General features: G+C 33.9%; 1 protein-coding gene across 1 annotated transcript; it reads right to left on the reverse strand.

The window, feature by feature from the left end:
- Positions 1-15,025: 15,025 nt before the first annotated feature.
- Positions 15,026-17,933, reverse strand: LOC131162258 (6,7,8-trihydroxycoumarin synthase-like). The gene is made up of 2 exons (XM_058118562.1): positions 17,011-17,933; positions 15,026-15,780 (listed from the first exon to the last, which is right to left on the reverse strand). The coding sequence occupies exons 1-2, from the start codon at positions 17,896-17,898 to the stop codon at positions 15,169-15,171; spliced, it is 1,500 nt and encodes a 499-aa protein (XP_057974545.1). The 5' UTR covers positions 17,899-17,933; the 3' UTR covers positions 15,026-15,168.
- Positions 17,934-24,070: the final 6,137 nt, after the last annotated feature.

Below are 24,070 nucleotides of genomic sequence, written 5' to 3' on the forward strand. Positions count from 1 at the left end.
GGAATCCATCTCTATATATATATCAGTTAAACCTAAACTAATTTTTGAATATAAAAGCCTTAACCTTTGTTTAGTCATCATTCTAGGCTTAAAACACTATTAATCGTAAATTTCAAATATTTTTGGTGCTTATTAAAAGACATATTTCCATAATCAAAATTAGAGGCAACCGCTAAGGGATTCTAGTTTCACTGATTAATTAAAATATTCCCTTGTGTGCTTGAAATATAAAAATCTTCTAATTTTGGTTCACTGTATCCTCCATAGGAAATATTTACCAACCACGATCACATCAGGTAAAGATCCACCCTCTCATTGGTTCATATCCTTGCTCCAAAATTATGATCATATCTAAAGGATACATTCCAATCACCGAAGAGCGGCAGTTCCTAGTTATTCATATCCTCCACAATGCTCTTTGTCGGAATAAGTTAGGGCATATTCTTTAAAATGCTTATCTAGTACAATGTCCTACTTTTGAATACTCTATTGAACTTAAATAAAATGTTTAATCTTTAAGAGTATTCAATTTTCTTCCAAGTCTCAAACTTTATATAAAATCATTTAAGAGCTTCATCCTCATGAATTAAGTTCAAATGGCTAATTTAATTGATATAGGTTTCAATCTAGATGATAGAACAAAAATTTAAAGAAACCTATGCATGAACCTTAAAATGAAAAGTCATTTAAACTTACGCCCCTCACGTATTGTAAATCATAAGAAAAGAGGCAAATATTGACTTAACTCATTTAAAGAAATAGTTATTGTGACTTTTTGGTCCGCTAAGCCTAAGAACTCAAGGCCAAGGTAGAATCATTGAAAATATTATAACTCTTGGTTATTGAACTTGAAGATAAAAGAAAAGATATAAAAAGAGTTGAGCGCATAACTCAGGGGGAGCATATATTCTTTCATGATTATATACATTAAAATGCTCTCAGTTTTTATTTTATGCTTATATGTTTGTATGCCTTTGTAAGAACAACTCTGCATTTATCTCATAACTATCCATTGTTAGTTATTATTCATATCACCTATTGGATAGTTCATTTCTTTTATGAGTTGTTGATTGAACTACTGGAAAGCATGCTTGTGTTGAAAGCCTCATGCATGGTGGATGCAGTGATATAATTTGCATGCTAGTTGTGGATATTAGGTTATTGCTTGTTTTGTATGTTTTATCTGTTGAAAATAACCTACTATCAAGTATAAGTTTTTTTTTGGAAGTTGTCCTATATACAAACGGCATGCTGCCAAAATTTTTCTAGGATTTTTCCCATATAAAACCTTGTATTAAAGATGATTATGTTAAAGTTTACGTTAAAATATTTTTGAAAGGATGAGTGAAATCTAATTGAAAATTAAGTTTCATCCTTGCATAATCATCAAACACTTAGAGAGCTGAGCACCTACCCTATAGAAAGAATTTATAGGACTCATATGCATCACTATTGTTTATTGAAATATTGAGGCTCTTCTGATATCCTTGAACATTATATCCAGCACCTAAAGTTTTTTGATTTGATATGAAATGTTTTTGGGTTATGAATTGCATGGAATGCCTTAATATCTATTTTCAATGCACTTGTTGTCTATAGGGATAACTATAAGGTTTTGAGATAAATATTATTAATAGATATTAGGTATAGTTGTTGAAAAATGGTTTGTGTGCTCACTTATACTTTGACATATTCAATGAAATCAATCCCTTTCAAAGTAAAAAGTAATTTATAGTATCTAAGCAATAATTCAAATTGATAGGGGGAGCTTCTAAAAATGAAATGCCTATCATATTATGCTCACCAACTTTTTAGCTTAGATCTATTTTGAAACCATGTGTGGCATTTGCTTAAATGTATTGCTTTTATTGAAAATCATATTCTGAAATATGTTGCTTTGCCACAAGTTGTTTGTGTTTGCCATATGATCTTGCATGTGATTATTAAATCTTTAGGATCATCATGGTTGTGGTCTTTCTGGTTATTTTTCAGTATGTGCTTTATTGACAAACTAGAAAATTTGTTGCTTGCTTGCATGATATTTAAATTATTTTTGGCAAGCAACCCCTCGATATTTTAAGCAAAAATTATAAGGGGGATATACGTGTATATTTATATACATATGTATTTATTTTAGTACTTTAGGCAAGAACTAATTTCAAAGCTAAATATTTTCTCTCTCTTGCTTTATTATAATTGTATACATATATGGTTATAAAATTGGATAACTGGTTTGGTAACTTCACATAAAAATGCATGTGAACTAGTTAGACTGTTTTTATGCTTAAGCCTCTTTTTGGTATCATATGTCGTGTGCTTTTAACTCAAATATTTTACAGGTCTTATGATATGTGTCAATTGAAAATGGTTTGTGCATATTCATGGTCTAATTTTGTTTTTCATGTCATTTAAATCATTTTAATAACCAGTTATATAGTGTGTGCATAACTGCTAAACTAGTCATTGCTTTATACTCTATGAATTTGTCTGTGCTATGAAATGCATGACTATTCCATCTCTTGAATGACTAAAAGTTAAACTTCTATTTCATGTTTTGAGAATACTGAACTGTTTGATTACATACTAGTGGATATCTTGAAAATATTTTACTCAATCAGGTCACTTGCACACAAAAATTTTTGGGAAATGTTCTATTTTCAAATGGCATGTTGCCTAATTTTTAAAAAACCTTTTCCCAAACATTTCCTGTATTTAGATGATTATTTGCCTATACGCTTAAATGTTTATTTAGACCTTTTTTGCTGTTGCCAAAAGGGAGAGAAGTAGGCAAGTATTTGTCATCATCAAAAAGGGGGAGATTGTTTACCCTATGGGTCATAGTTTGTTTTGATTATGACAAATACTCTAGTATTTAATGATTTGATGAGTTTGTGTGCAGGACCAATCGAACGTATCATATGGTGCACGCACATGGATTTGTAGAAGACGAAGACTCAAAATGTGTATTCATTGTAATTTATATTTATCATATTGAGTCTGTAATATTAAATAGAAAATGGTCTGTAATAATTAATGCCTTACCTGCATGGTAGGATGGATAAGCTCAAGACCATAGATTTTTTCGGTGTTCTCAAACTAAAAAGGACCTAGAAAAGACCCCAAGACACTCACTCATGCATATATATGAATGGTCATTTGAATAGGGTGTTTGCATGCTTAAACATGACTGAAATGCTTTAAATAGGTACTTTCGGTCGACCGTACTTCCATGTACAAATACCCCCGGTCGATTGAACCCGGACCAGGTCAACAGTTCCACCACAGTCCCGTTGATCGAACTGATATAATTCATTTATGATCGATCGATCAAACTCCCTTTGAGTCAACTTATTGACCACCTAGTAGACCGAGCCCAAAATGTACTCTAATGATCTGGTCGACTGAGGGTCCTCGGGAGATGCCCCAACGGTCTGTTTGACCGAACCATCTAGTTCATTTCTTTCCGATCGACCGAACCACGCTAATTGAAAAAATCACCCTTCCCGGTCGACCGAGACCATAGTTCATTTCCCCCTGGTTGACCGAACCTTGGTAATTTTGCCCTAGACACATGTGTTCGGTCAACCGAGTCCCCAGTTCATTTTTGTCCTGTTCGACTGAACCATATGAACTTAGGTCGACCAAAAATATTTCTGGTCGACCGAAGCTCTTGGGTTGGACTTAATTTTTACCGTGGTTAATATTTTTAAACGGGGTTAACTTGGTTAAAATATATTAAAATTTTCCTAATAATTCCATATGTGTCCGTAACAGTTATATTTTAGGGGTAGTCTATATATACTCCCTTATTTGGAATAATTTGCATGAGATTAGCAAATATAATTAGTCAATATCCTCTCAATCTCAAAAAGCCTATATTTCATATTCAAGCTTTAAACTCCCACTCTTACTCATTCATATTGCAAATACCTCTTTGTAAGAGTACTTTTGTGCTTATCTCACCAAACTTCAACTCTCTCTTTGTTGTTCTATTTGAGATTTATATTTCATAGAGAGTAAGCTGCAAGTTCTCCTAGGGGGCTTCGTAAATTAGCCTTCCGAAAGAAAACTTCTTTGGGCTTCCGAGTTTTGCATTCTCATTGCAATACTCAAGAATTCATATTGTGTTTTGGTTACAAAAATATTATACATTTTTTTCAAAAATATCTTTTGTGTGTATCTTTGAGAAATCTATTTTGAGATATTTTATTAAGTGCTTAAAAATATTGTTGCTACACCTTTTGATTGAGATTATCTTTTTATTACAAAGATCAAATAAATATTTTGCAAACCATTTTAAAATATCTCTTGTGGTTTATATTGAGAAATATTATTTGTTAAGATATTTGAAGTGTGCTCGTGATCTTTGTTGGTGCATTGTGATTGAAATATTATTTTGACACAAAGATCCTATCATTTACACTCTCACGCACTGATTGCTATATTTGCATAAATATTTGAGAGTAGACACTTAGACTACACTGAACTTATCATTTCCTATCTTTTGGTAGTGCATTAGTTATATCGTGCGTATTGGGTACATATATGCTTTACACGAAAGCACAATCACTGTACCATTTGATTGTATTTCAAATCTATTGTATTTCCAGGCATGGGCCTGAAGAAGGAGACTAGCCCTTTGAAATAATCCCGTACTGGCTTAGACCCGGTTAGGAAAGTTAGGTGCGCCATCCTGGTAAGGCGTGTTGGTTAAGGTCAGCCCCTTAATTGAGCTAGTTGTAAAGGTTGAGGTCAACTTTGTGCTAATTGACCTACTTGTTTAGGTGCCGTTCCACCCATTAAGTGAGCATATAGTGGTAATCCTTGTGCTTGTTGGCCAAGGCGGGGACATAGGCACTGTTGGTCGAACCTCGATAACATATCGTGCGTGTTTATTTACATTTCCGCAATTTAATTACTGCACGTGTATGTTATATTGTCAATGATTGAGTTTACATTTACATAGATAGACCCTAGGTTAAGTAATACCATTTATCTCGTTCAACCTAGGCTATAATTTTCAAATACCCAATTCACCCCCCTCTTGGGATTGCACCGTTTCTAATTAGAAAACTTTTGGCAAAATATTTAGAAGTTTGAACTTAATCTTCAGTCCTCTGAAGAAATTCTTCGGATGTGTGAAGTTACACTTCAGTCGTTTGAAGTGGTTCTGTCTGCTATTTAGTCTTCTGAAGTTCTGCCGTGAACAATGTTCAGTTTGTTGACAACTTTGACTTTGCTTCACTATTTTCATCATAACTTTTTCTATTAAACTCTAAATTAGGTGTTATTGGTGTCAAAATAAAGGTAAGAGAAAATATTACAACTTTCGTGTTGAATACCTTTTAAAATAAAAATATTTTGATAGAGAAAAATGCACCTCAATGCGAATGTAGAAAAAATGACAGCATTTGGAAAAACCTCTTTTTGGTGTTTTTCATTCCAAAAATAATTTTAACCTTTTTTAAATATATTTTCATTTTATAAAAATATTTTTCAAGTATTTTAAAAGGTATCTAGGTCCAAGAAATTAACTTAAGAGCTTCTTGTATCCATATTGAAATCGAATGAAGTACTTACATAAAGACTTCTTAGATTTTTGACATTCTTAAACACTTAAGTCTTCATGCTTTGTCTTGGCTCTTTCTTCAAGCTTTAATATCAAGTTCATCCTCTCATAGTCTTCAAGATTTAATATATCATCCTTGCTTTTAAGTATTCTTTAAGCTTTATATGATCATGTTCCTTTGGAATATAAGTTTCATTTGATCCTTGTGAGCACTTTGACCTTGTTTTCACATATGTGATCCTTTTGAGTTCTGAAATATCATCCACTTTTTTATTAGCATCAAAACAAGATTCTAAGTCTTGTAAGGCCAACAAGTTTTGTATGCCACCTTTAAGATGATTGGGGAGGCCAAGCGTTGGTGGAGATTAGTGAGACTATTAGAAAAACAGAGGCCTGTATCCGCATTACTTACCTGAAATCATTTTAAAGAGATTTTTTTTTTATCGATACTTCCCCTCTACCACCAAGGATCTAAAGCAGAGGAGTTTTTGAACTTGACCCAAGGGAACATGACAGTCCAATAGTGTGCAGCCAAATTTGTGGAGCTGTCCCGCTTTGCCTTGTATATGGTTCCAGATGAGGCGAAGAAGGTGAGGAGGTTTGAGAGAGGTCTGAGACAAGGGATCTACGAGCAGGTGGTGACTTTCAAGGTTCCAAATTTTTCAGAATTAGTGGATAAAGCCATGGTAATAGAGACAAGTCAATAGAGAAGTGCAGGGGTACATAGTCAGAGGAAGAGGCCCACGCCTCGTGGATTTCAAGAAGGTACGAGTTAGGGCCTATAGAGGAGAAATAGTAATAGTGGGGGGCAGAGATAGGAGATGGGGAGTCAAGTGTATCAGGGTAATCAAACATACCTTACTTGTTCTAGATGTAACAAAAGGCTTGTAGGGGAATGCCGAGTTGGAACAAATGCCTGTTATCGGTGCAGTAGACTCAGCCATATTGCACGAGAATGTCGTGGGCCGTTGAACAATGCGCCCACTCCTAATTGTTATCGGGGAAACAACTAAGCACCTCGAGGTAGCTAACACAGGAATACCGCCCAGGCGCGGGTTTATTCACTTACACCGAGAGATACAAAGAATACAGGTGACGTGGTGACACGCACTATTTTTATGTTTTCAAATAAAGGTATTGTGTTTTTTGATTCAGGAGCAACACATTCTTTCATATCTTTAGGGTATGTCAAATTGTGTGGGATAGAAACTTAGCTATTAGACGCTGAATTATCTGTGGCCACACCGATAAGAACAATAGTGGTATGTAGAAAAGTGTTTAAAGGCTATCCATTGAATATTCAAGGAAGGATGCTATCTGCTAATCTAGTAGTGTTTGACATGCCTGAGTTTGATGTGATTCTGGGAATGGACTGGCTAGCCGCCAACTATGCTAGTATTGATTGTTACAAGAAAGATGTAGTGTTTAAACCTCCTAGAGAGTAGGAGTACAAGTTTGTTGGGTTGTGCATGCGCTCCTCACCACAGATATTGTGAGGTATTCAGGAAAAAAGGATACTACTGGAGGGATGCCATGGGTACCTAACTTGTGTGAAGGAAGCACTCGGGGGAGATTTAAAGTTTGAAGATATCTCAGTAGTGAGAGAATTCTTTAATATATTCCGAGAGGATTTACCTGGGTTGCCTCTTGACCATGAAATCGAGTTTGCCATTGACCTACTTCCAGGGACGACAGCAATCTCTAAGGCTCTATACAGAATGGTTCCAGCGGAGTTGAAAGAGTTAAGGAACAATTATAGGAATTACTGGGTTTATCAGACCTAGTGCGTCACCCTGGGGCACACCAGTTTTGTTTGTTAAAAAGAAAGACGGCTCGATGAGGATGTGTATTGATTACTAGGAGATAAACAAAGTGACAGTTAAAAATAAGTATCCACTTCCCCATATTGATGATCTATTTGACCAGCTTCTGGGAACATAGACCTATTCTAAGATTGATCTCCGATCAGGGTATCATCAGGTGAAAATCAAATTAGAGGATATTCCAAAGATTGCTTTTCGAACCAGGTATGACCACTATGAGTTCTTGGTACGGTTATGCCTTTCGGACTGACTAATGTTTCTGCTGCATTTATGAACCTGATGAACAGAGTTTTCTATGATTATCTGGATCAGTTTGTGATAGTATTCATTGGTGATATTTTGGTTTATTCAAAGTCATAAGGAGCCTTGAAATCATTTGAGGTTGGTACTCTAGGTGCTACGAGAAAAGAAGCTTTATGCTAAATTCAAGAAATATGAATTTTGACTAGAGAAAGTTACATTCCTTGGGCATGTGATATCCAGGGATGGTGTTTCTATAAACCCGAGTAAGATAGAGGCAATAGTGGATTGCGCGAGACCGAAGAATGTTCAGGAGATCAGAAGTTTCTTGGGTTTGGCATGATACTATTGGCGATTCGTAGAAGGGTTTTCTAAACTACCAGGTCCTTTGACATGACAGACAAGGAAAAAGTGAAGTATGAATGGACCAATGATTGTGAGCAGAGTTTTTAAGAACTGAAACAACGACTTGTCACTGCTTTGGTTCTTACTATTCCATCAGGAGATGGTGGTTTTGTGATTTATAGTGATGCGTCTCAAAAATGGCTTGAGTGTGTTCTGATGCAAGGAATTATCCGACGCATGATTTGGAACTGGCGGTAGTGGTATATGCGTTGAAAATTTAGAGGCACTACCTGTATGGTGGAAAGTGCAAGATCTTTATGGACCACAAAAGCCTTAAGTACTTCTTCAGGCTGAAAGAGCTGAATATGAGGCAGAGGAGATGGCTAGAACTAATAAAGGACTATGATTGTACCATTAGTTACCACCTAGGGAAAGCTAATGTGGTAGCTGATGCGTTGAGTTGGAAGTCAGTAAGTGCATCAGTATCGACAGTGGTAACTCAACATCAAATCAGAATGGATCTAGAAAGGTTGGTGTGGAATTGGTGGAGGGAAATCACCAAGCATTCATTGCTAATCTGATAACTCAGCCAACTTTACTAGAGAAGATTAAAACAGTTCATATGAAAGTACAAAGTTGGCAAAGATTATGGAAAAAGTGCAGAGTGGACTAAGGGCAGATTTTAATATCTTAGTTGAAGAAATTTTGAGGTTTCGTACCAGATTATATGTACCTTGATAATGCTGAGATTAAAAGGACTATTTTGGAAGAGGCTCATCACTCCCATTATACAATACATCTAGAAAGCACTTAGATGTATAGGGATTTGCGGGAATTTTTTGGTGGAATTATATGAAAATAGAAATTTCCCAATACATAGAGCAGTGCCTTACATGTCAGCAAGTGAAGGCTAAGCATCAGAGACTGGCAGAACCATTGCAACCACTTCACATTCTCGAATGGAAGTGGGAGCACATCTCCATGGATTTCATCACGGGGTTGCCACCAGCATTGCGTGGGCAAAACGCCATTTGGGTAGTTGTTGACCGTCTTATAAAGACTGCCCATTTTCTTCCAATCAAGGTTAACTACTTCATGAATAGGTTGGCAGAGTTGTATATTTTGGAGATAGTTAGACTTCATGGCATGCCAGTGTCCATTAAATCAAATCGAGACCCATGGTTCACGTCCTGGTTCTGGAAGAGTTTAGGGAGAGCCCTGGGATCTCGGTTGACTTTTAGTACAACGTTTCACCCACAAACTGATGGACAGTTAGAGAGAACAATTCAAATACTAGAAGATATGTTTCGGGCTTACGTATTGGATTTTTGGGGGGGGGGGGTTGGATTCAGTATCTGCCATTGGTTGAGTTTGCTTACAATAACACCTACCGGGGTAGTATTGAGATGGAACTATATGAAGCGTTATATGGTCGGAGGTGCTGAACTCCACTATATTGGGACAAAGTTTGTGAAAGGTAAATTTTGGTGCCAAAGATTGTACAACAGACATTTGAGAAAATCAGACTTATCTAGGAAAGAATTAAAACAGTTCAAAGTCAACAGAAAAGTTATGCAGATACCCGCCGACGAAAGCTGGAGTTTGGTGTAAGAGATAATGTATTATTGAGAATTGCACCAATGAAGGGAGTTATGAGAATTGAGAAGAAGGGTAAGCTAAGCCCTAGGTATATTGGGCCATTCGAGATACTGGAAAGAATTAGTCCAGTTGCCTATAGGATAGCGTTACCCTCGATATTGTCTAGGATCCATGATGTGTTTCACGTGTCTATTTTGAAAAAAATACATCACAGATCCGTCGCATGTGATATCCTATGATGAAGTGCCAGTTTAGATCCTAGAATAGAAAGAGTAGAACTACGTACCAAGAAAATTCCATTGGTGAAAGTACTTTGGCGTAATCACGCGGCTGAGGAAGTTTCATGGGAACTAGAGGTGGTAATGCGTCAAAGGTACCCACACTTATTCAACGGAGCCCAACGTTAGTCATATAAATGTGATGGTTTAGGTAGATACTAGATTGTTTTGGCTATTGACTTGTATAGTGTAGGGTAGTTGGTTATAACTCAGTTGTTTTTGGTTTTAAATTATGAATGGTTTATGGGAGAGTTTTGTTTTGCTACTTGTAATCTCCCAGAAACCTTTGTTGTAATTATGGTATTCCTCCGCCATAAGTGAGGGTTATTAATAAATTTGGGACGGGACCGCAATGTGGATGGCTGCCGACTCTTTCTATAGTCGGGTAAACATTTCAGTGATTTCCAAATGATGGTATAAGAGCTAGTTAGCAAATTTCAAATTTGAAATTTTTATATGGAGGGGAGGATGCAGAGACCCGAAATAATAATAATAATAATAATAATAATAATAATAATAATAATAATAATAGTAATAAAAAGAAGAAATTTTGTTTGGTGCAGGACCAAACCATTGATGGTTTGGTGAGTTCAGGAAAACCGTCGACGATTTTGATTTACCGAGAGCCATTAAAGTTAAAACGCAGTAAAAATGGTTTGGTTAAAAACCAAACCGTCGACACTTTCAGGGAAAGCGTCAACAGTTTTCTTCGAGGCAGCAACTTATAAATATGACTCTAGTTCATTTTCTTTGAAAGATGTCTCTCTCTCTCTCTCTCTCTCACTCTCTCTTTAGGATTCGTCACTAATAGTAGAGTATTAGTGATGGTTTGATCCTTCACTAATACTACACTATTAGTGACGGTTTTGAAATTCGTCACTAATACCCTACTATTAGTGACAAATTTGTGCCAAGCCAATATAGAATTTATAGTGACGGTATTGGGGTTTTAGTGATAATTATAATCCTTCACTAATACTACATTATTAGTGACGATTTCAAAATTCGTCACTAATAATTAGTAGTAACGGCAGATATAGCAACTAATTTAAAACCGTCACTAATACTTATAAATTCGTCACTAATACTATTAGTGATGATTTTATGATTATTAGTGACAGTTTTGATCCTTTACTAATAACCTTATTTTTGTACTCTCTCTCTCTCTCTCTCTCTCTCTCTCTCTCTCTCTCTCTTCGATTTCTCTCCAAGAACTTAGCCAAATTGAAAGATAAACGCCATTTCTAGATCCTACCTTCGATCCAAAACATTTTAACTAGAAAGGATTCGTCGTTTGAGGATCGTAGGCACCACTCCAGGGATAAGGCAAGGGAAATATATTATGTCAGTTACTTTTGAAAATTTAACCGATTAAAATGAAGTATGTGATTACAGGAATATTATATATGATTTTATGAATATTCAGGTATATGGAAATGGTGGTTTTGAATTATTATATGTATGTTTTGGGGAAAAATAAAATGAGGAGGGTAATCATCCCACTTTTCTTATAAAACATATATTTTGGGTTATATAAAAATTATGGAGATGATTATACCCTTGTTTTTAGTAAAATATATTTACCCTGGACAGTTAATTGTATTATGAAATATCACTCAAATTGTGTGGCATGAGTATTATTATTTTTATTGATAAACAACAAAGTATGGTTTTATACTGATTTAGGAAATGTTATGAATATTGTGGAATTATGATATGACAGTTTTATACCGGGATATGATATAATAATTTATCCTGAGATATGTTATGATGGTTTTATACCATGATATGTTATCACAATTTTATACTGAATTGTGAAATAAGATCATGTAACTGTTTTGTTTTGTTTTGTTTTTTTTTTTTGTTTTTGTTTTTAATTTTATAAAAATAGTATTATATGGTATAAGAACCTTGATGGACCAATTATGTTAAGAGCACGGTACCGTAACTAGTATGATATGTCAGTGCAACCACACTATTCTAAGAGTGTTGGTGATTGGATAGTCGATTGGGTCAGAGAAGAGTAGAGTACCCTTATGGAGTCCGGACCAATTTGGGTAGGCCATTCGTACTTACGAACGAGTATGTTTGATTTAGCTTTGGTTGGCCAACCAAGTCTAAGTCCAGTCTTTGGACTGCACAACCTGATCATGTGGGGTTATTACATGATGTTATAAGATTGTCCATTCAAGAAAATTCTTTTATATATATATATATATATATGTTGATTTACGTACATAGAGAAATTTATTACGACAAGCATGTTTTTGAGAAAAGTATGTATTTTTCAAATTTATAGGTGTGAGTATAGATTTACATGATTTATCAGTTAGAGTTAATTAATTAAGGGACATGTTTCTGCTACACTAAAACTCATGTTGTCACACACTGATAATAATCTATTTCATCTTACTTAGAGGTGTCTCACTCCAATAATTCAAATATTTTAGAAAATTCAAGGGACCAAGCCTAGAGAGCTCTGGGGTAGGATTAGTTAGTGTTGTTTAAAGTAAGTGTATGTGACACATTGGCATGTATATATGTGTATATAGATATGTTTTGTTTATTTGGAATGTAATATGAATGTTTAGGAATACATGTGAAATTATGGTGGTATTAGAACTTTGGTATAGTGTATGAGGTATAGTATGTGTATATATATATATATATATATATATATATATATATATATATGTTTATGCTGTTTGGTTTAAAGACTGAATTATGGATAAGTGTACCCGGTACCCCACTTCGGGAGTCAAGTCGTTATTGTTATTATGGTATCATAGATATATGTATGGGGAATGACACTCCGGGCCGCACCGTGTTCAGGGTGCTACAAAGATAAATAATTTCTAGTCCCCTCCAATGCAGTATTGATGGGGCGAGGAAGAAAAATATCTTTTTTTTTTATCCATTTAGAGACACAATATGCAAAAATAAATTGCAAAAATGAAATCTACGCGAAAAACTGGGTAAGGAGAACCTAGATTGAAAAAGCTAATGGTCAACGGACTGGTTAACGGTCAACACTCGGGTCAACGGTCAATAGTGATGATGTGGCAAGCTAACGTGGTAGGCTGACGTGCCAAGCTAACGTGGCGTGATGATGTCAACTAGAGCTAACGTGGTAGGATGAAACCAGCACGTGGAGCGCGTGTAGGCAGTAGCCGATTGGCACGTAAGGCACATGGACTCTGAACCAGAACACGACGGCGGCGCATATGAGCACGTGCGAGCTTCGATGATGTCCTGGTTTCCACCGATAAGTAGATCGGTGAACGACGATCTTGATGGTACCTGTAGAAACATGATCGGAGTGATGAGCATGACGGCGACAGAGGATGCACTGGTGTGTGGTGTGATTCCTTGACGGCAGCGGAAGTGTGATACGGAAGGAGCAACACTAAGAAAACAAGACTGTTATAAAAAGATCAGAGCAGTGGCTCTGATACTAAGAAATACTGAACAAGTATTATTGTATTTCTTGTATCTAAGAGTATACATGGGTGCCTATTTATATATAAGGCACAGAGTGCTGTACAAGTAAATATGAGTGCAGTATAAGTAATAAGAGTATAGTATAAGTAAATAAAAGTTGGATTTCAGCCCAAAACCTAATACACATTAAGACAAGGCTTCTTAATTATTTAACTAGGGCCATTTTTGCAAAAGATATATATGAATATGACTATGGTAGCCTGAATGACATAAGGACACAACCGCACACTACTGCTGCTTGGATAAAATTTGAGAGCTGGCTGAGAGGAAATTTGTGAATGCATGCACGTGTTACTTAATTTGCATGTCAGTCTCAAGAGTAATATTACTTAATTTGCGACAAAACCCATTAGCTCAGATTTCGAATGACTGCATCCTTGCATATCAAATACAATTTGTACTCGATTCTAGAATATCCCAATGAATTCATGCGTTGCAACTTGTAGGCGTGATGACTTAGCATAGCATTGGACCCATCTGCACTGCGCTTGTGATTATTATTTAAAAAATGAAATTCAAGTTCAGAATATTAATTTATACTCTCAATACTGTTAATTAGCCGCATAAAGTTTGAGTCTCAAATTTAGATTTGTATAAATTTAGAAAATTGATTATTAAAAAAAATAAAAAATAAAAGATTACGGCTTATAACATATGCTTGTGCTCAACAACTGCAAGAACAAGTTAGAAGATGGACTATAGGTGAAATATTTCTATCGGAACAAGTATGTCATTCAAGCCACCACTGATCCATTCTTGAAGCTGGTTCTAGGCACGGCGTATGTAACCATGACAAGTCTGGATTGAGTGACCTAATTCCCACTAACGTATATTTCTGAACAGAACTTGCAGGCCATGATAGGAACAACGTTGAGAAGAGTAGACATTGGCCTTAAGGACATCAAATGCAACAGGAGCAAGGCCTCGAATTGGATAGTCTTTAGCCATACTTTCAATTCTTTTGAGAATCATTGGCATGAGCTTTCTCAAGTGCACTTTTGAACTGTAGTATTGGGAACATTTGTAGCCAAAATTGAAGTCTTCCAAAATATTAAACCAAAAAACGAAACTGAAATAAAAAAATAAAAAAAACTAGAGAAAAATGCTCATTTTTTTGTCCTTGAATCAAATAATAATTTAAAAAATTATTAAAATAATAATGTGCAAAGAATACATATTAAAAGTACTTGATGATAAAATAAAAATTATTATAATTATCTACTTAATTATTATGTTTTAAAATTTACTTTACAAGAACAATCTTATTATACATACAATTGAAAAATAAATATATTTATTTTAATTAAATTTTAAATTCATGTAATCAATTGAAAAATATATTTGTTCAATGTATGTACCTAAATGAAAACAAAAAATAAAAATAAAAATGATAACAAAAATGAGCATTTGTTCAATCAAATGTTGATAAACCTACGGAATATGGTGAAAATTTAAATAATATGTTTGTTCAGTACAAAAAAGAAATAAAAAAAAATAGAAACAATATTAAATAGACCCTCTTAATTTATAAACTTAAATTATGGTCTACGTCTACCACTATTAGTGTTAATATATTACAACTTATAACATATGCTTGTGCTGTGGGCTGATTAAAAAGAAAATAAAATCTTCTTGCCAATAATTTGTTCATACGTACTATGAACATAAAATTGCAAAATATGGGATGAACCCTTTATTAAATTTATGACAATGTAGCAACCACTACAAGCAAATTGTACATAAGATTGACTTGGAAGTAGAATTTTGCATATTGATAATGCTTACTACTACCCACATGGTTGTTTATATTAATTCATACACAATACTTTTTAGATAAGAGATAAAGAGGAATTTTCTTGTGCATGGTAATGCCAGGAATCATGTCCATGTCAATGTCTTCCTCCTTCATCCCTTGCGGCAACTCCCAATCGAAGAAATAGAGAAGATTGGCGAGTGCGAGCTCGACAGTTAGCACTCCAAGGTGCATCCCAGGGCAAAGTCGTCGACCGGTGCCAAATGGTATTAATCCAAAATCTTGTCCTTTGAAGTCTATAGAACTTCCTAAGAATCTTTCAGGCAAGAACTCTTCTGGGTTTTCCCAAGCATCGCAGTCCCTTCCTATGGCCCACGCGTTCACAAAAATTATGGTCTTGGGTTCGATTTCGTACGCGTCTAGTGTAAATTTTTGAATTGCTTCTCGAGGAATAAGCATGGGAGCCACGGGGTGCAACCTGAATGCCTCTTTCACCACAGCCTTGAGGTAAGGAAGTTTCTGAAGATCGTCTTCGTTTATGAGATTTTTCTTTTTTATTGAATTTCTGAGTTCGTTTTGTGAGGTATTCATCACTCTAGGGTTTTTTACTAATTGTGTCATTATCCAAATTACAGAAGCTGCACTTGTATCTGTTCCAGCGACAAGAACATTCTGCAAAACAAGAATAAGATGATTAATTAATGAGGATGCATATTGTATCTTTTTTAATTAATTTTAAGACTTGAGATGCAGCAATGAAATTTTTTGGAATTATAAAACTTGTTTTTGAACCCTACTCTATGAATATGTAAGTTTTTATTATGCTTGTAAGATTTTAGTAATTAACCCAAAGATTGAGAGTATGAGCATGCACCAAATATATATGCCTCTCCTCATAATCAAATTAAGAAAAGAAGGATGAAAGTATTTTTATCATGGGCTATGTTCCGAATAGACACAAAGGTATATAGACCCCATATTTATACAAGTCTCAAACATATGATCCATAACTATGTTCGTTTTGAAACACTACAATTTGAAATACCTCACTGAAAATATGCAAGGTGACTCTTAAATTAGATGTAATCTTGAATTTTATCTTTTCAGTCTACATATTTTGGTAATTTTTAGATATTTATTTTAAAAAATTTATTATTTGACCTAATAGTTTAAGTTTTTGAGTCAAATATACGACTTACTAATCGATAAAATTTTAGGCGAATCAAGACAAAAGAATAAAAAAGAAAAGAAAAGAAACACAATAACCACCTTAGGGGGATATATTGTATCCCACGAGTTTCATCGAAAGATATAAGAAGTAGACCAAATTATTAGCTACACCTAGTATGTATACTACCTAGCATGCTATTTGAAAAGTTGGGATCAACATAAATTTACCATGTATATGATTTGTTAGATGCAAAAAATTAAAACTACCTATTAATGCAGTTAACATACTAGCACATGTTGAATTTACATTGGTCTAACATACGAATTAAAATGCTAGGTGGAATACTGATGTATCTAACATTTTTTCAATAGACTGAATTATTAAGTAGGCCTCTTATATCTTTTAAAGGAGAAATTATTTGGTATATCATATAATCTATAAACTAACATAATAAAATAGTGACAACTCATGAGTTTTCTTATTTATTTTGAAAAAAAATTAGAAATGACTAAATGACAACTCATGAGTTTTCTTATTTATTTTGAAAAAAAATTAGAAATGATTTAGTCATTGGTCTCATATATGAGTTGTCACTACTTGATTTTAAGTTAGTCTTGATTTTAAGTTAGTCTTCCTATGATGTGGTAGATCTTGTTTAACTAATAATTTCTTCTTCCACAGTCTTTGGAAAGTTTACTATCACTAAAAATTAAAATTTTAAAAAAGAATACCATGAGCAGTGCTTTAATATGATCCAGAGTGAAATCATCAGTTGCAAATAGCCGATCCTTTCTCAGGCGGAGCAAGACATCAGTGATGTCCTCCTCCTGGGGTTTGGGCCTTTCAGGGTCAAGGTGCTCCTCAATGACCTTCTGGTAAAACAAATCCAATTCCCTCCAATTCTTTTCCAGCCTCCCAAACAGCCCACTCGCTCTGTCAACCCACCACCCCACCACCGGAAAATAATCCGACACGAAGAAACTCGCCATCATGGCCTGCGCCTCGTTTAGCAGCTCCTCAAACCTGCTCTCCTCGTACCTCTTCCCAAACCCAATCCTACAAATAATCGAATTCGTCAGACACATCATCATCTCGCTCAAATTCACGGGTTTGGAGGAAAAGGAAAGTTCGTTGATTTTCTCGAGCGTGCGGGAAATCTCCTCCTCCCGGACGGAGCGAAAGGTGAGGACCTTCTTGGTGCTGAAGAGGTGGAGCATGCAGATCTTTCTGACTTCTCTCCAGTAGTCGCCGTACGGGGAGAAGGCGAGGTCGCGGCCGGAGTAGGAGAGTTTCTGCTGGCCGAGCATGGAGGGGCGGCCGGAGACGGCGAGGTCATGGGTCTTGAGCACTTCTTTGGCGACTCTGGCGGAGGAGATGACCACGGCGGGGACGGAGCCGAGGGTGAGGGACATGAGGGGGCCGTACTTGGCGGAGAGGCGGTGGAGGCGGATGTGAGGGGTAGAGGTGTTGAGCTGGTGGAGGTTTCCGATAAGGGGGAGGCCGGAAGGACCCGGCGGACGACGGTTGGGGCGGTGCCGGTGGAGGAGAAAGAAGAGGGAGATGGGGAGGGCGAGTAGGAAGAAGAGGAAGTAGTTTTCCATCGTGGAGTTAATTAGCATGGGGTGAGTTTAGATTTGGATTGAGTGCAGTGTTTAAATAGGCATGGCCGGTGAGTTACGTGAGCTTATTTTCATGGTGGGAAATTAGATTAGTCAAAAAGGGTGTCACAATTAGGGTTGGGTGAGGGAGTGTAACACGTTTTTACCAATTTTTAAAAGAAAAAAAAATGTTGATAACAATAGACTACTATCCATAATTCTACATAGTACTTCACATTTTTTAAAACTTGTATAACATTAATTGTAACTCTTTTTTTTTTGGATTACACACGGAGTATCCACGTGTCCGTTTTACGGTCTACGTGACTAATCGTAATCATATTGTATATATATATATATATATATATATATATATATATATATATATATATTTATTACATGAATGAAATTACAATTATCGAATGAAAAGTAAGTAAAAATAGTAAACTATAATGAAAACAATTAAGAGTTACTCAACAAATATGAAGTAATGTAATTCATTATTTGCACTTTTATAGACAATAATTATGTTTGAGAAGGAAGTCAAATAGGCTAAATACATTTACGGTAGTTGATTAGTGAGTTTTATGATGATAGTGAACACTTATCCTCCTCTAATTAAAGAGTTTTCTACACTATTTAAGTTTTATTATTAGAAAATATCAAATTGAACATGGATCAAGGCATTACATGTCATATTTAAAGAATGAAACCTACAAAACAATTCTCATGGTTACTCATCCTATATACACAATACTAGCAATTACAGGCAAGTATAAATATATTTTAAAGAAGCTTGACTTGTGATAGCCTCTGTTTAATTGAAAACTTCAATTTTGGGTCTTAAACTTGATGTTGATTGCATAAATTAAAAAAATATATATACAAAATTATATTAAATTTTTTCCAAATTTTTATAAATTTAAATGCGAAACTTAAAATTTGTGCATCCAAATGCAGTATATGATTTTTTCAATTCAAAAATACTTGTAAAAAACTAATCAGCAAATCGTAAATTGAACTTGAGCATGAGTTTCATTCTACTTTTTAGTTACATCCGTTTCGTATACATATACATTATGACTATCTGCGGCACCAAATAAAGAGAGGTCGGCAACTCTTGGGAGCAATACTTTATGATCATTTATTATCATGGTGTATTGTCACACTTTTCTAAATCTAACTTGACCCATAATTTACAAAGTGGACATTTGTCCCGAGTTATTTTATTTTCTTAGTATTTTGTTTTGGAAAATATAATACTTATCTCACTAGTTAATATTTTCAAAACTCAAGATTATAATTTATAGCATAATATATCAATATCATAATCTTAGTAATTTCAATAACACTAATTATCATACTATTGTGAACTTGTAATGATAATAATATTACACACTTTTTCATGTATATATATATATATATATATATATATATTATTATTATTATTATTATTATAACAATAACAATCATAAGTATGAAAATAAATAATAATAATAATCTCAAACTTCACCATATTAATTTAAACTTTTTTTTGTCTATTTTTTTATCAAATCATAGTCAATTTAATCAAAAGGTTTATAACTTGAACCTCACTAACTTTTTTTTTGAATCTTCACCTTGCAATTAATTAATTTTAGTGATGAGTTGATTTTTTGGAGGAAGCCAAAGGCGCCGCATGACTACATGCCCCCCAAAAAAAGGAATACGGCAGCACAGCTGCTAGATGGGCCGTCATCAGCTAAATTGATCTAGGATGGCAGCACCATGTTTCGTTTTGTCTGGGCTGATGTCACTGAATGGCCCACTTGTCAGGCCCATTTGATAACTATACTTGTACCAATCCATTACGTACCTGCATACACAGTAAGTATTAATTTAATAGAATTTGTGTTTTACAACTCAATGTATTTCAATAAATATATTAAATTGGACTTTTTAATTATTTAAGTATTTGACATATATATATTTTTAATTTTGGTTTGTTTCATATCAATTTTAATTTTAAAAATTAAAGATTTTACATTTATTTATTTTATTAATTAATTTATTTTTTGGTTATTACTTACTAATTTTGATAAAAGTTAAGAAAAAATTTATGAATTCCTCTTATTTTAGCAACTTATTACTATAGTACTTCAATACATAGAACTGATTCTTTTTCCATTAAATAAAATTATTTATTTGACATAAAAAATTTCTTCAAATTAAAATAAAAGGCCATATAAATTTATAATATAATTAAAATTATATCTATAAAGTTTTTAAACTTTTGAAAAATATACGTCTTTTTAAAAGATTAATTTAACAAACTTTCAGTTATTATGTACAATAAAATTGTTCTTGCAATGCTTAAATGTGAGTTGAAAATAGAGTAATTATAATTAAATTTTATTTTTATTAAAATATTTTTCATTTTATACTCTTTTTAATTTTTAATTATTTATTAATATTTTTAATTATTGTTTTGTTTTTTTGTTTTTAGTTGCTGAAATATTAACAAACACATTAGTAGTTCTTAGGTTTTAGTATGTTTTTTATTTTTAATTTTTAATTTTCAAATATTTTGACAATGATATCACATGATATTAAAATACTAAGATTTTGAACTAATTGATAATTAAATAAAATTAAAAAATTTAAAAGTTAAAAAATTTATTAAATAAATATTTTAATATTAAAATAGAGCGGGACAAAAAAAGTGAGAAAACGGATAAATAATATGAAAAAAGCAACCCCAAGTCCATCAAATCAATCAATTTTCAAATAAAAAAAAGAACCTTTCCCTTTTTTCTTTCTTTTTCTAGCCATTTTATTGTATATATACATTTTTTTTTTCATATTTTCTATTCAAATGTTAACATGGAACATGAAAGCCAAAAATACTATACCCTTATACTAATTAACAGCTCAACATCATTATTCTATATTTTTGTCTCTTCTTATAGCAGTAATTATGATTTATTGAATCGATATGGGATCTAAATAATGCCTTCTCATTTTTCTCCCCACCATTGCATTTTTTCATTTTTTTTTTAAATTTATTTTCTAACCTTGTAGCATATGTCCGGCGTCAACTTCCGTTAGTTTTTGTTTTATTTTTGCATGACATCAAATTCTAATATTATATTTTAATTAGTAATCAAATAAAATATTTTGATGCTAAAGTAGATCGAGACAAGAGAAATATGATAACAATCCCATAATCTATCAAATCAATCAATTTGTAGATATTTTATGAATAATTTGCACTTGAGCAAGTGTTTGATGAGAAAGAAAGAGGAAAGAGAAAATAAATAGAAGAAAAAGTAAATAATTTTTTTTCTTCAGATAATTCAATTAAATTAAAAGGAAAGGAAGATAGAAAAATATAAATAGAAAAAATGCCATTAAATTAAATGATCCTTATTTTATTTTCTTATATTTTCTTAATTTAACCAAACTGACAAAAAGGAGTCTTTCTCTTTTTTTTTTCTAGCCATTTTATTGTATGTGTACGTGTATATATATATATATATATATAGTTATATTTTTCTTTTCATCTCTTCTTTTCAAATTTTAACAAGAACACAAAACCTCTAGTACTTTATAGCATGTACTAACTAACAACTCAACATCACCACCCAATATTTTTGTCTCTTTTTATAACTGTAATTATGATTTATTGATGATGATGAATTATTGAATTGATATGTGATCTAAATAATACTTTCTCATTTTTTCCTAATCATTGCATTTTAATTTTTTAAATTTTTTTATTTTTTCAAAACTTAATATTGTATCTTCCACCTAGCACATGGTTTTTTTGAGAGATAAAATTGAGGGTATTCATTAAAGAGCAAACACAAAAGCACATGAAGGCCAAGAACATGAAGTCACCACGGCAATACAACATAGAGCAGCCAACGTAAAATCAAAGAGTTGAAAAACACAACAGTTGCCAAAACAAATAAAACAACCTTTGAGAATTTGAAATTGATCAAAACCATCTTATGCCTGACTTTCTCTACCATTTGCAACTAACAGATTCAGCCCGCAACAACTTCGTTCTCTAGTAATTGAGCCATGTGTTGGGAGAAACAACAATACTCAAACTCCCTCTTTGTGGGAATCTATAGGTTACTATAAAATAGAGCAATCAATATATATGCAAAAAATATATATTCAAACACCACAAGCACAAGACACACGATTTTTACATGGAAAGTTGTCTCGGTGTGAGAAAGAAAAATCACGAGACTATAGTCCACTCAAACAATTCCACTATCAACAATTACGGGAATGCATGAGTCTTCTCTAATCCTAAGTAGAGGCATACAATCAGAAACTATCTTCAAGATATAGAATTCCTTGGCTTAAATTAACTTCTACAAGAATGAAAGAAAGATCTCACCAAAATAGAGGCTACTGTTCATAGGCTGAAAAAATAACTCCAAGTGCTTAGAATCCAATCTCCACAAATTACAATGAATATTCATGTGTCATGAACATCCCTTTAAAATTTTAGCTCAATTGGACCACAAATGTTCGTTGATCGGAGCAGTTGATCTAAACTGGACAACTCTCTCTCCGTGTGGCGGCAGAAAACTGAGGATACTGTGCATGGGCTGAAAAATAATACCGAATGCTCAGAATCCAATCTCCATTGTTCACAATGAAGATTCACGTGTCATGAATATCCTTGTAAATTTTCAGCTCAATCAGACCACAAACACTTGTTGATCAGACTAGTTGATCAAGACTGGACAACTTTCTCTCTATGTAGCGGCGGCGGCTCTCTCTTCTTTTCTTTCTTATTTTCTGATTGTTCGCCACACTTTGCAACAACAAAGGATATGGTTTAACCATATTATCTCAAATGGGCCTCTCCACACATGGGCCTGTATTGGGCAAGTTTGGGCCATCCTCACATTGGAGGGAAACCTAACCCAACAAATTTCCCCCTTCCTGACTAGATGGGGGGATTCACCATCCTGGCGATTTAGCAACAAATCTCAAGCTTCTCCCCTGCTAGAGCCTTTGTTAACATATCGAAGCCATTATCATCAGTGTGAATTTTCTTAAGTGTTATTAACTTGTCATTAAGAATATCTCTTATTCAATAGTACCTTACATTAACGTGTTTCGATTTCGAAAGAAATGAAGAATTCTTAGCAAGGTTGATAGTACTTTGATTATCACAAAACAACACATATTTTTGTTGTGTGAAACCAAGCTCCCATAAAATTTTTTAAATCCATAGAAACTCTTTACAAGCTTCTGTTGCTGCAATCAACTATGCTTCAGTTGTAAAAAGTGCAATACATTTTTGTAACCTCGAATGCCAAGAAAAGCCCCTCCTAAGAAAGTGACAAAATAACCCGAAGTAAACTTACGAGTACCCACATCTCCAGAAATATCAGAATCTGTATAGCCAACCAACATTGGTTTGCCACTCCCAAAGCTAAGACTCAACTTGGAAGTGCCTCGCAGATATCTCATAATCCACTTTACCGCATTCCAATGTTCTCTTCCAGGATTTGAGAAAAATCGGCTAATAACGCCAACTGCATGGGCTATGTCTGGACTCATACAAACCATTGCATACGTCAAGCTTCCTATTGCTGAGGCATATAGAATTCTTTCCATATCTTCCTTCTCTTCATTTCTTAAAGGTCTTTGCTTTGTCCTCAACTTAAAGTGTGTAGCAAGTGGAAAGCTAACCACTTTAGCCCCGTTAATGTTGAACCTCTCAAGAACCTTATCAATGTATTGTGTTGGTCTCACAAGGCTTAAAACCTTATTTTAATGATAACAAACTAAAGGAACTTAACACGTTTTTATAAGATACATTTTAGGGCTTAAAAGTTCTTATAAAAGATCAAGTTCAAGTATTTAAAGAAGCTAACGTGAAGATTATGCTTAAAGACTTGGCCCATGATGAAGCAAAAGACAATTGAAGAAAGAAAAGCTTGGATTCATAGATATAAAAATCTGATGAAGCTTAAAGTATATTGAAACATGAAGACAAGATGGAGTCAAAGAAAGACAAACATGAAGACTTGAGTGCTTAGAATGCTAAAGTCATAAGAAGTCTTTATGTAAGTATTTCAAACAATTTCAATATGGATGCATGAAACTCTTAGGTTAATTTATTGGACCTAGATACCTTTTAAAATACTTGTAAAATATTTTTATAAGGTCAAAAGTTATT

This window comes from Malania oleifera, chromosome 8 (genome assembly GCF_029873635.1).
Source record: "Malania oleifera isolate guangnan ecotype guangnan chromosome 8, ASM2987363v1, whole genome shotgun sequence".
NCBI lineage: Eukaryota > Viridiplantae > Streptophyta > Magnoliopsida > Santalales > Ximeniaceae > Malania > Malania oleifera.

What these genes read in the sequence shown, in the direction of transcription:
- LOC131162258 (XM_058118562.1), bottom strand. Translation starts at nt 17,898, where the DNA reads ATGCTAATTAACTCCACGATGGAAAACTACTTCCTCTTCTTCCTACTC. An exon ending in ATATTAAAGCACTGCTCATG is followed by an intron (nt 15,781 to 17,010) that starts GTATTCTTTTTT and finishes CTTGTTTTGCAG; the next exon opens with AATGTTCTTGTCGCTGGAAC.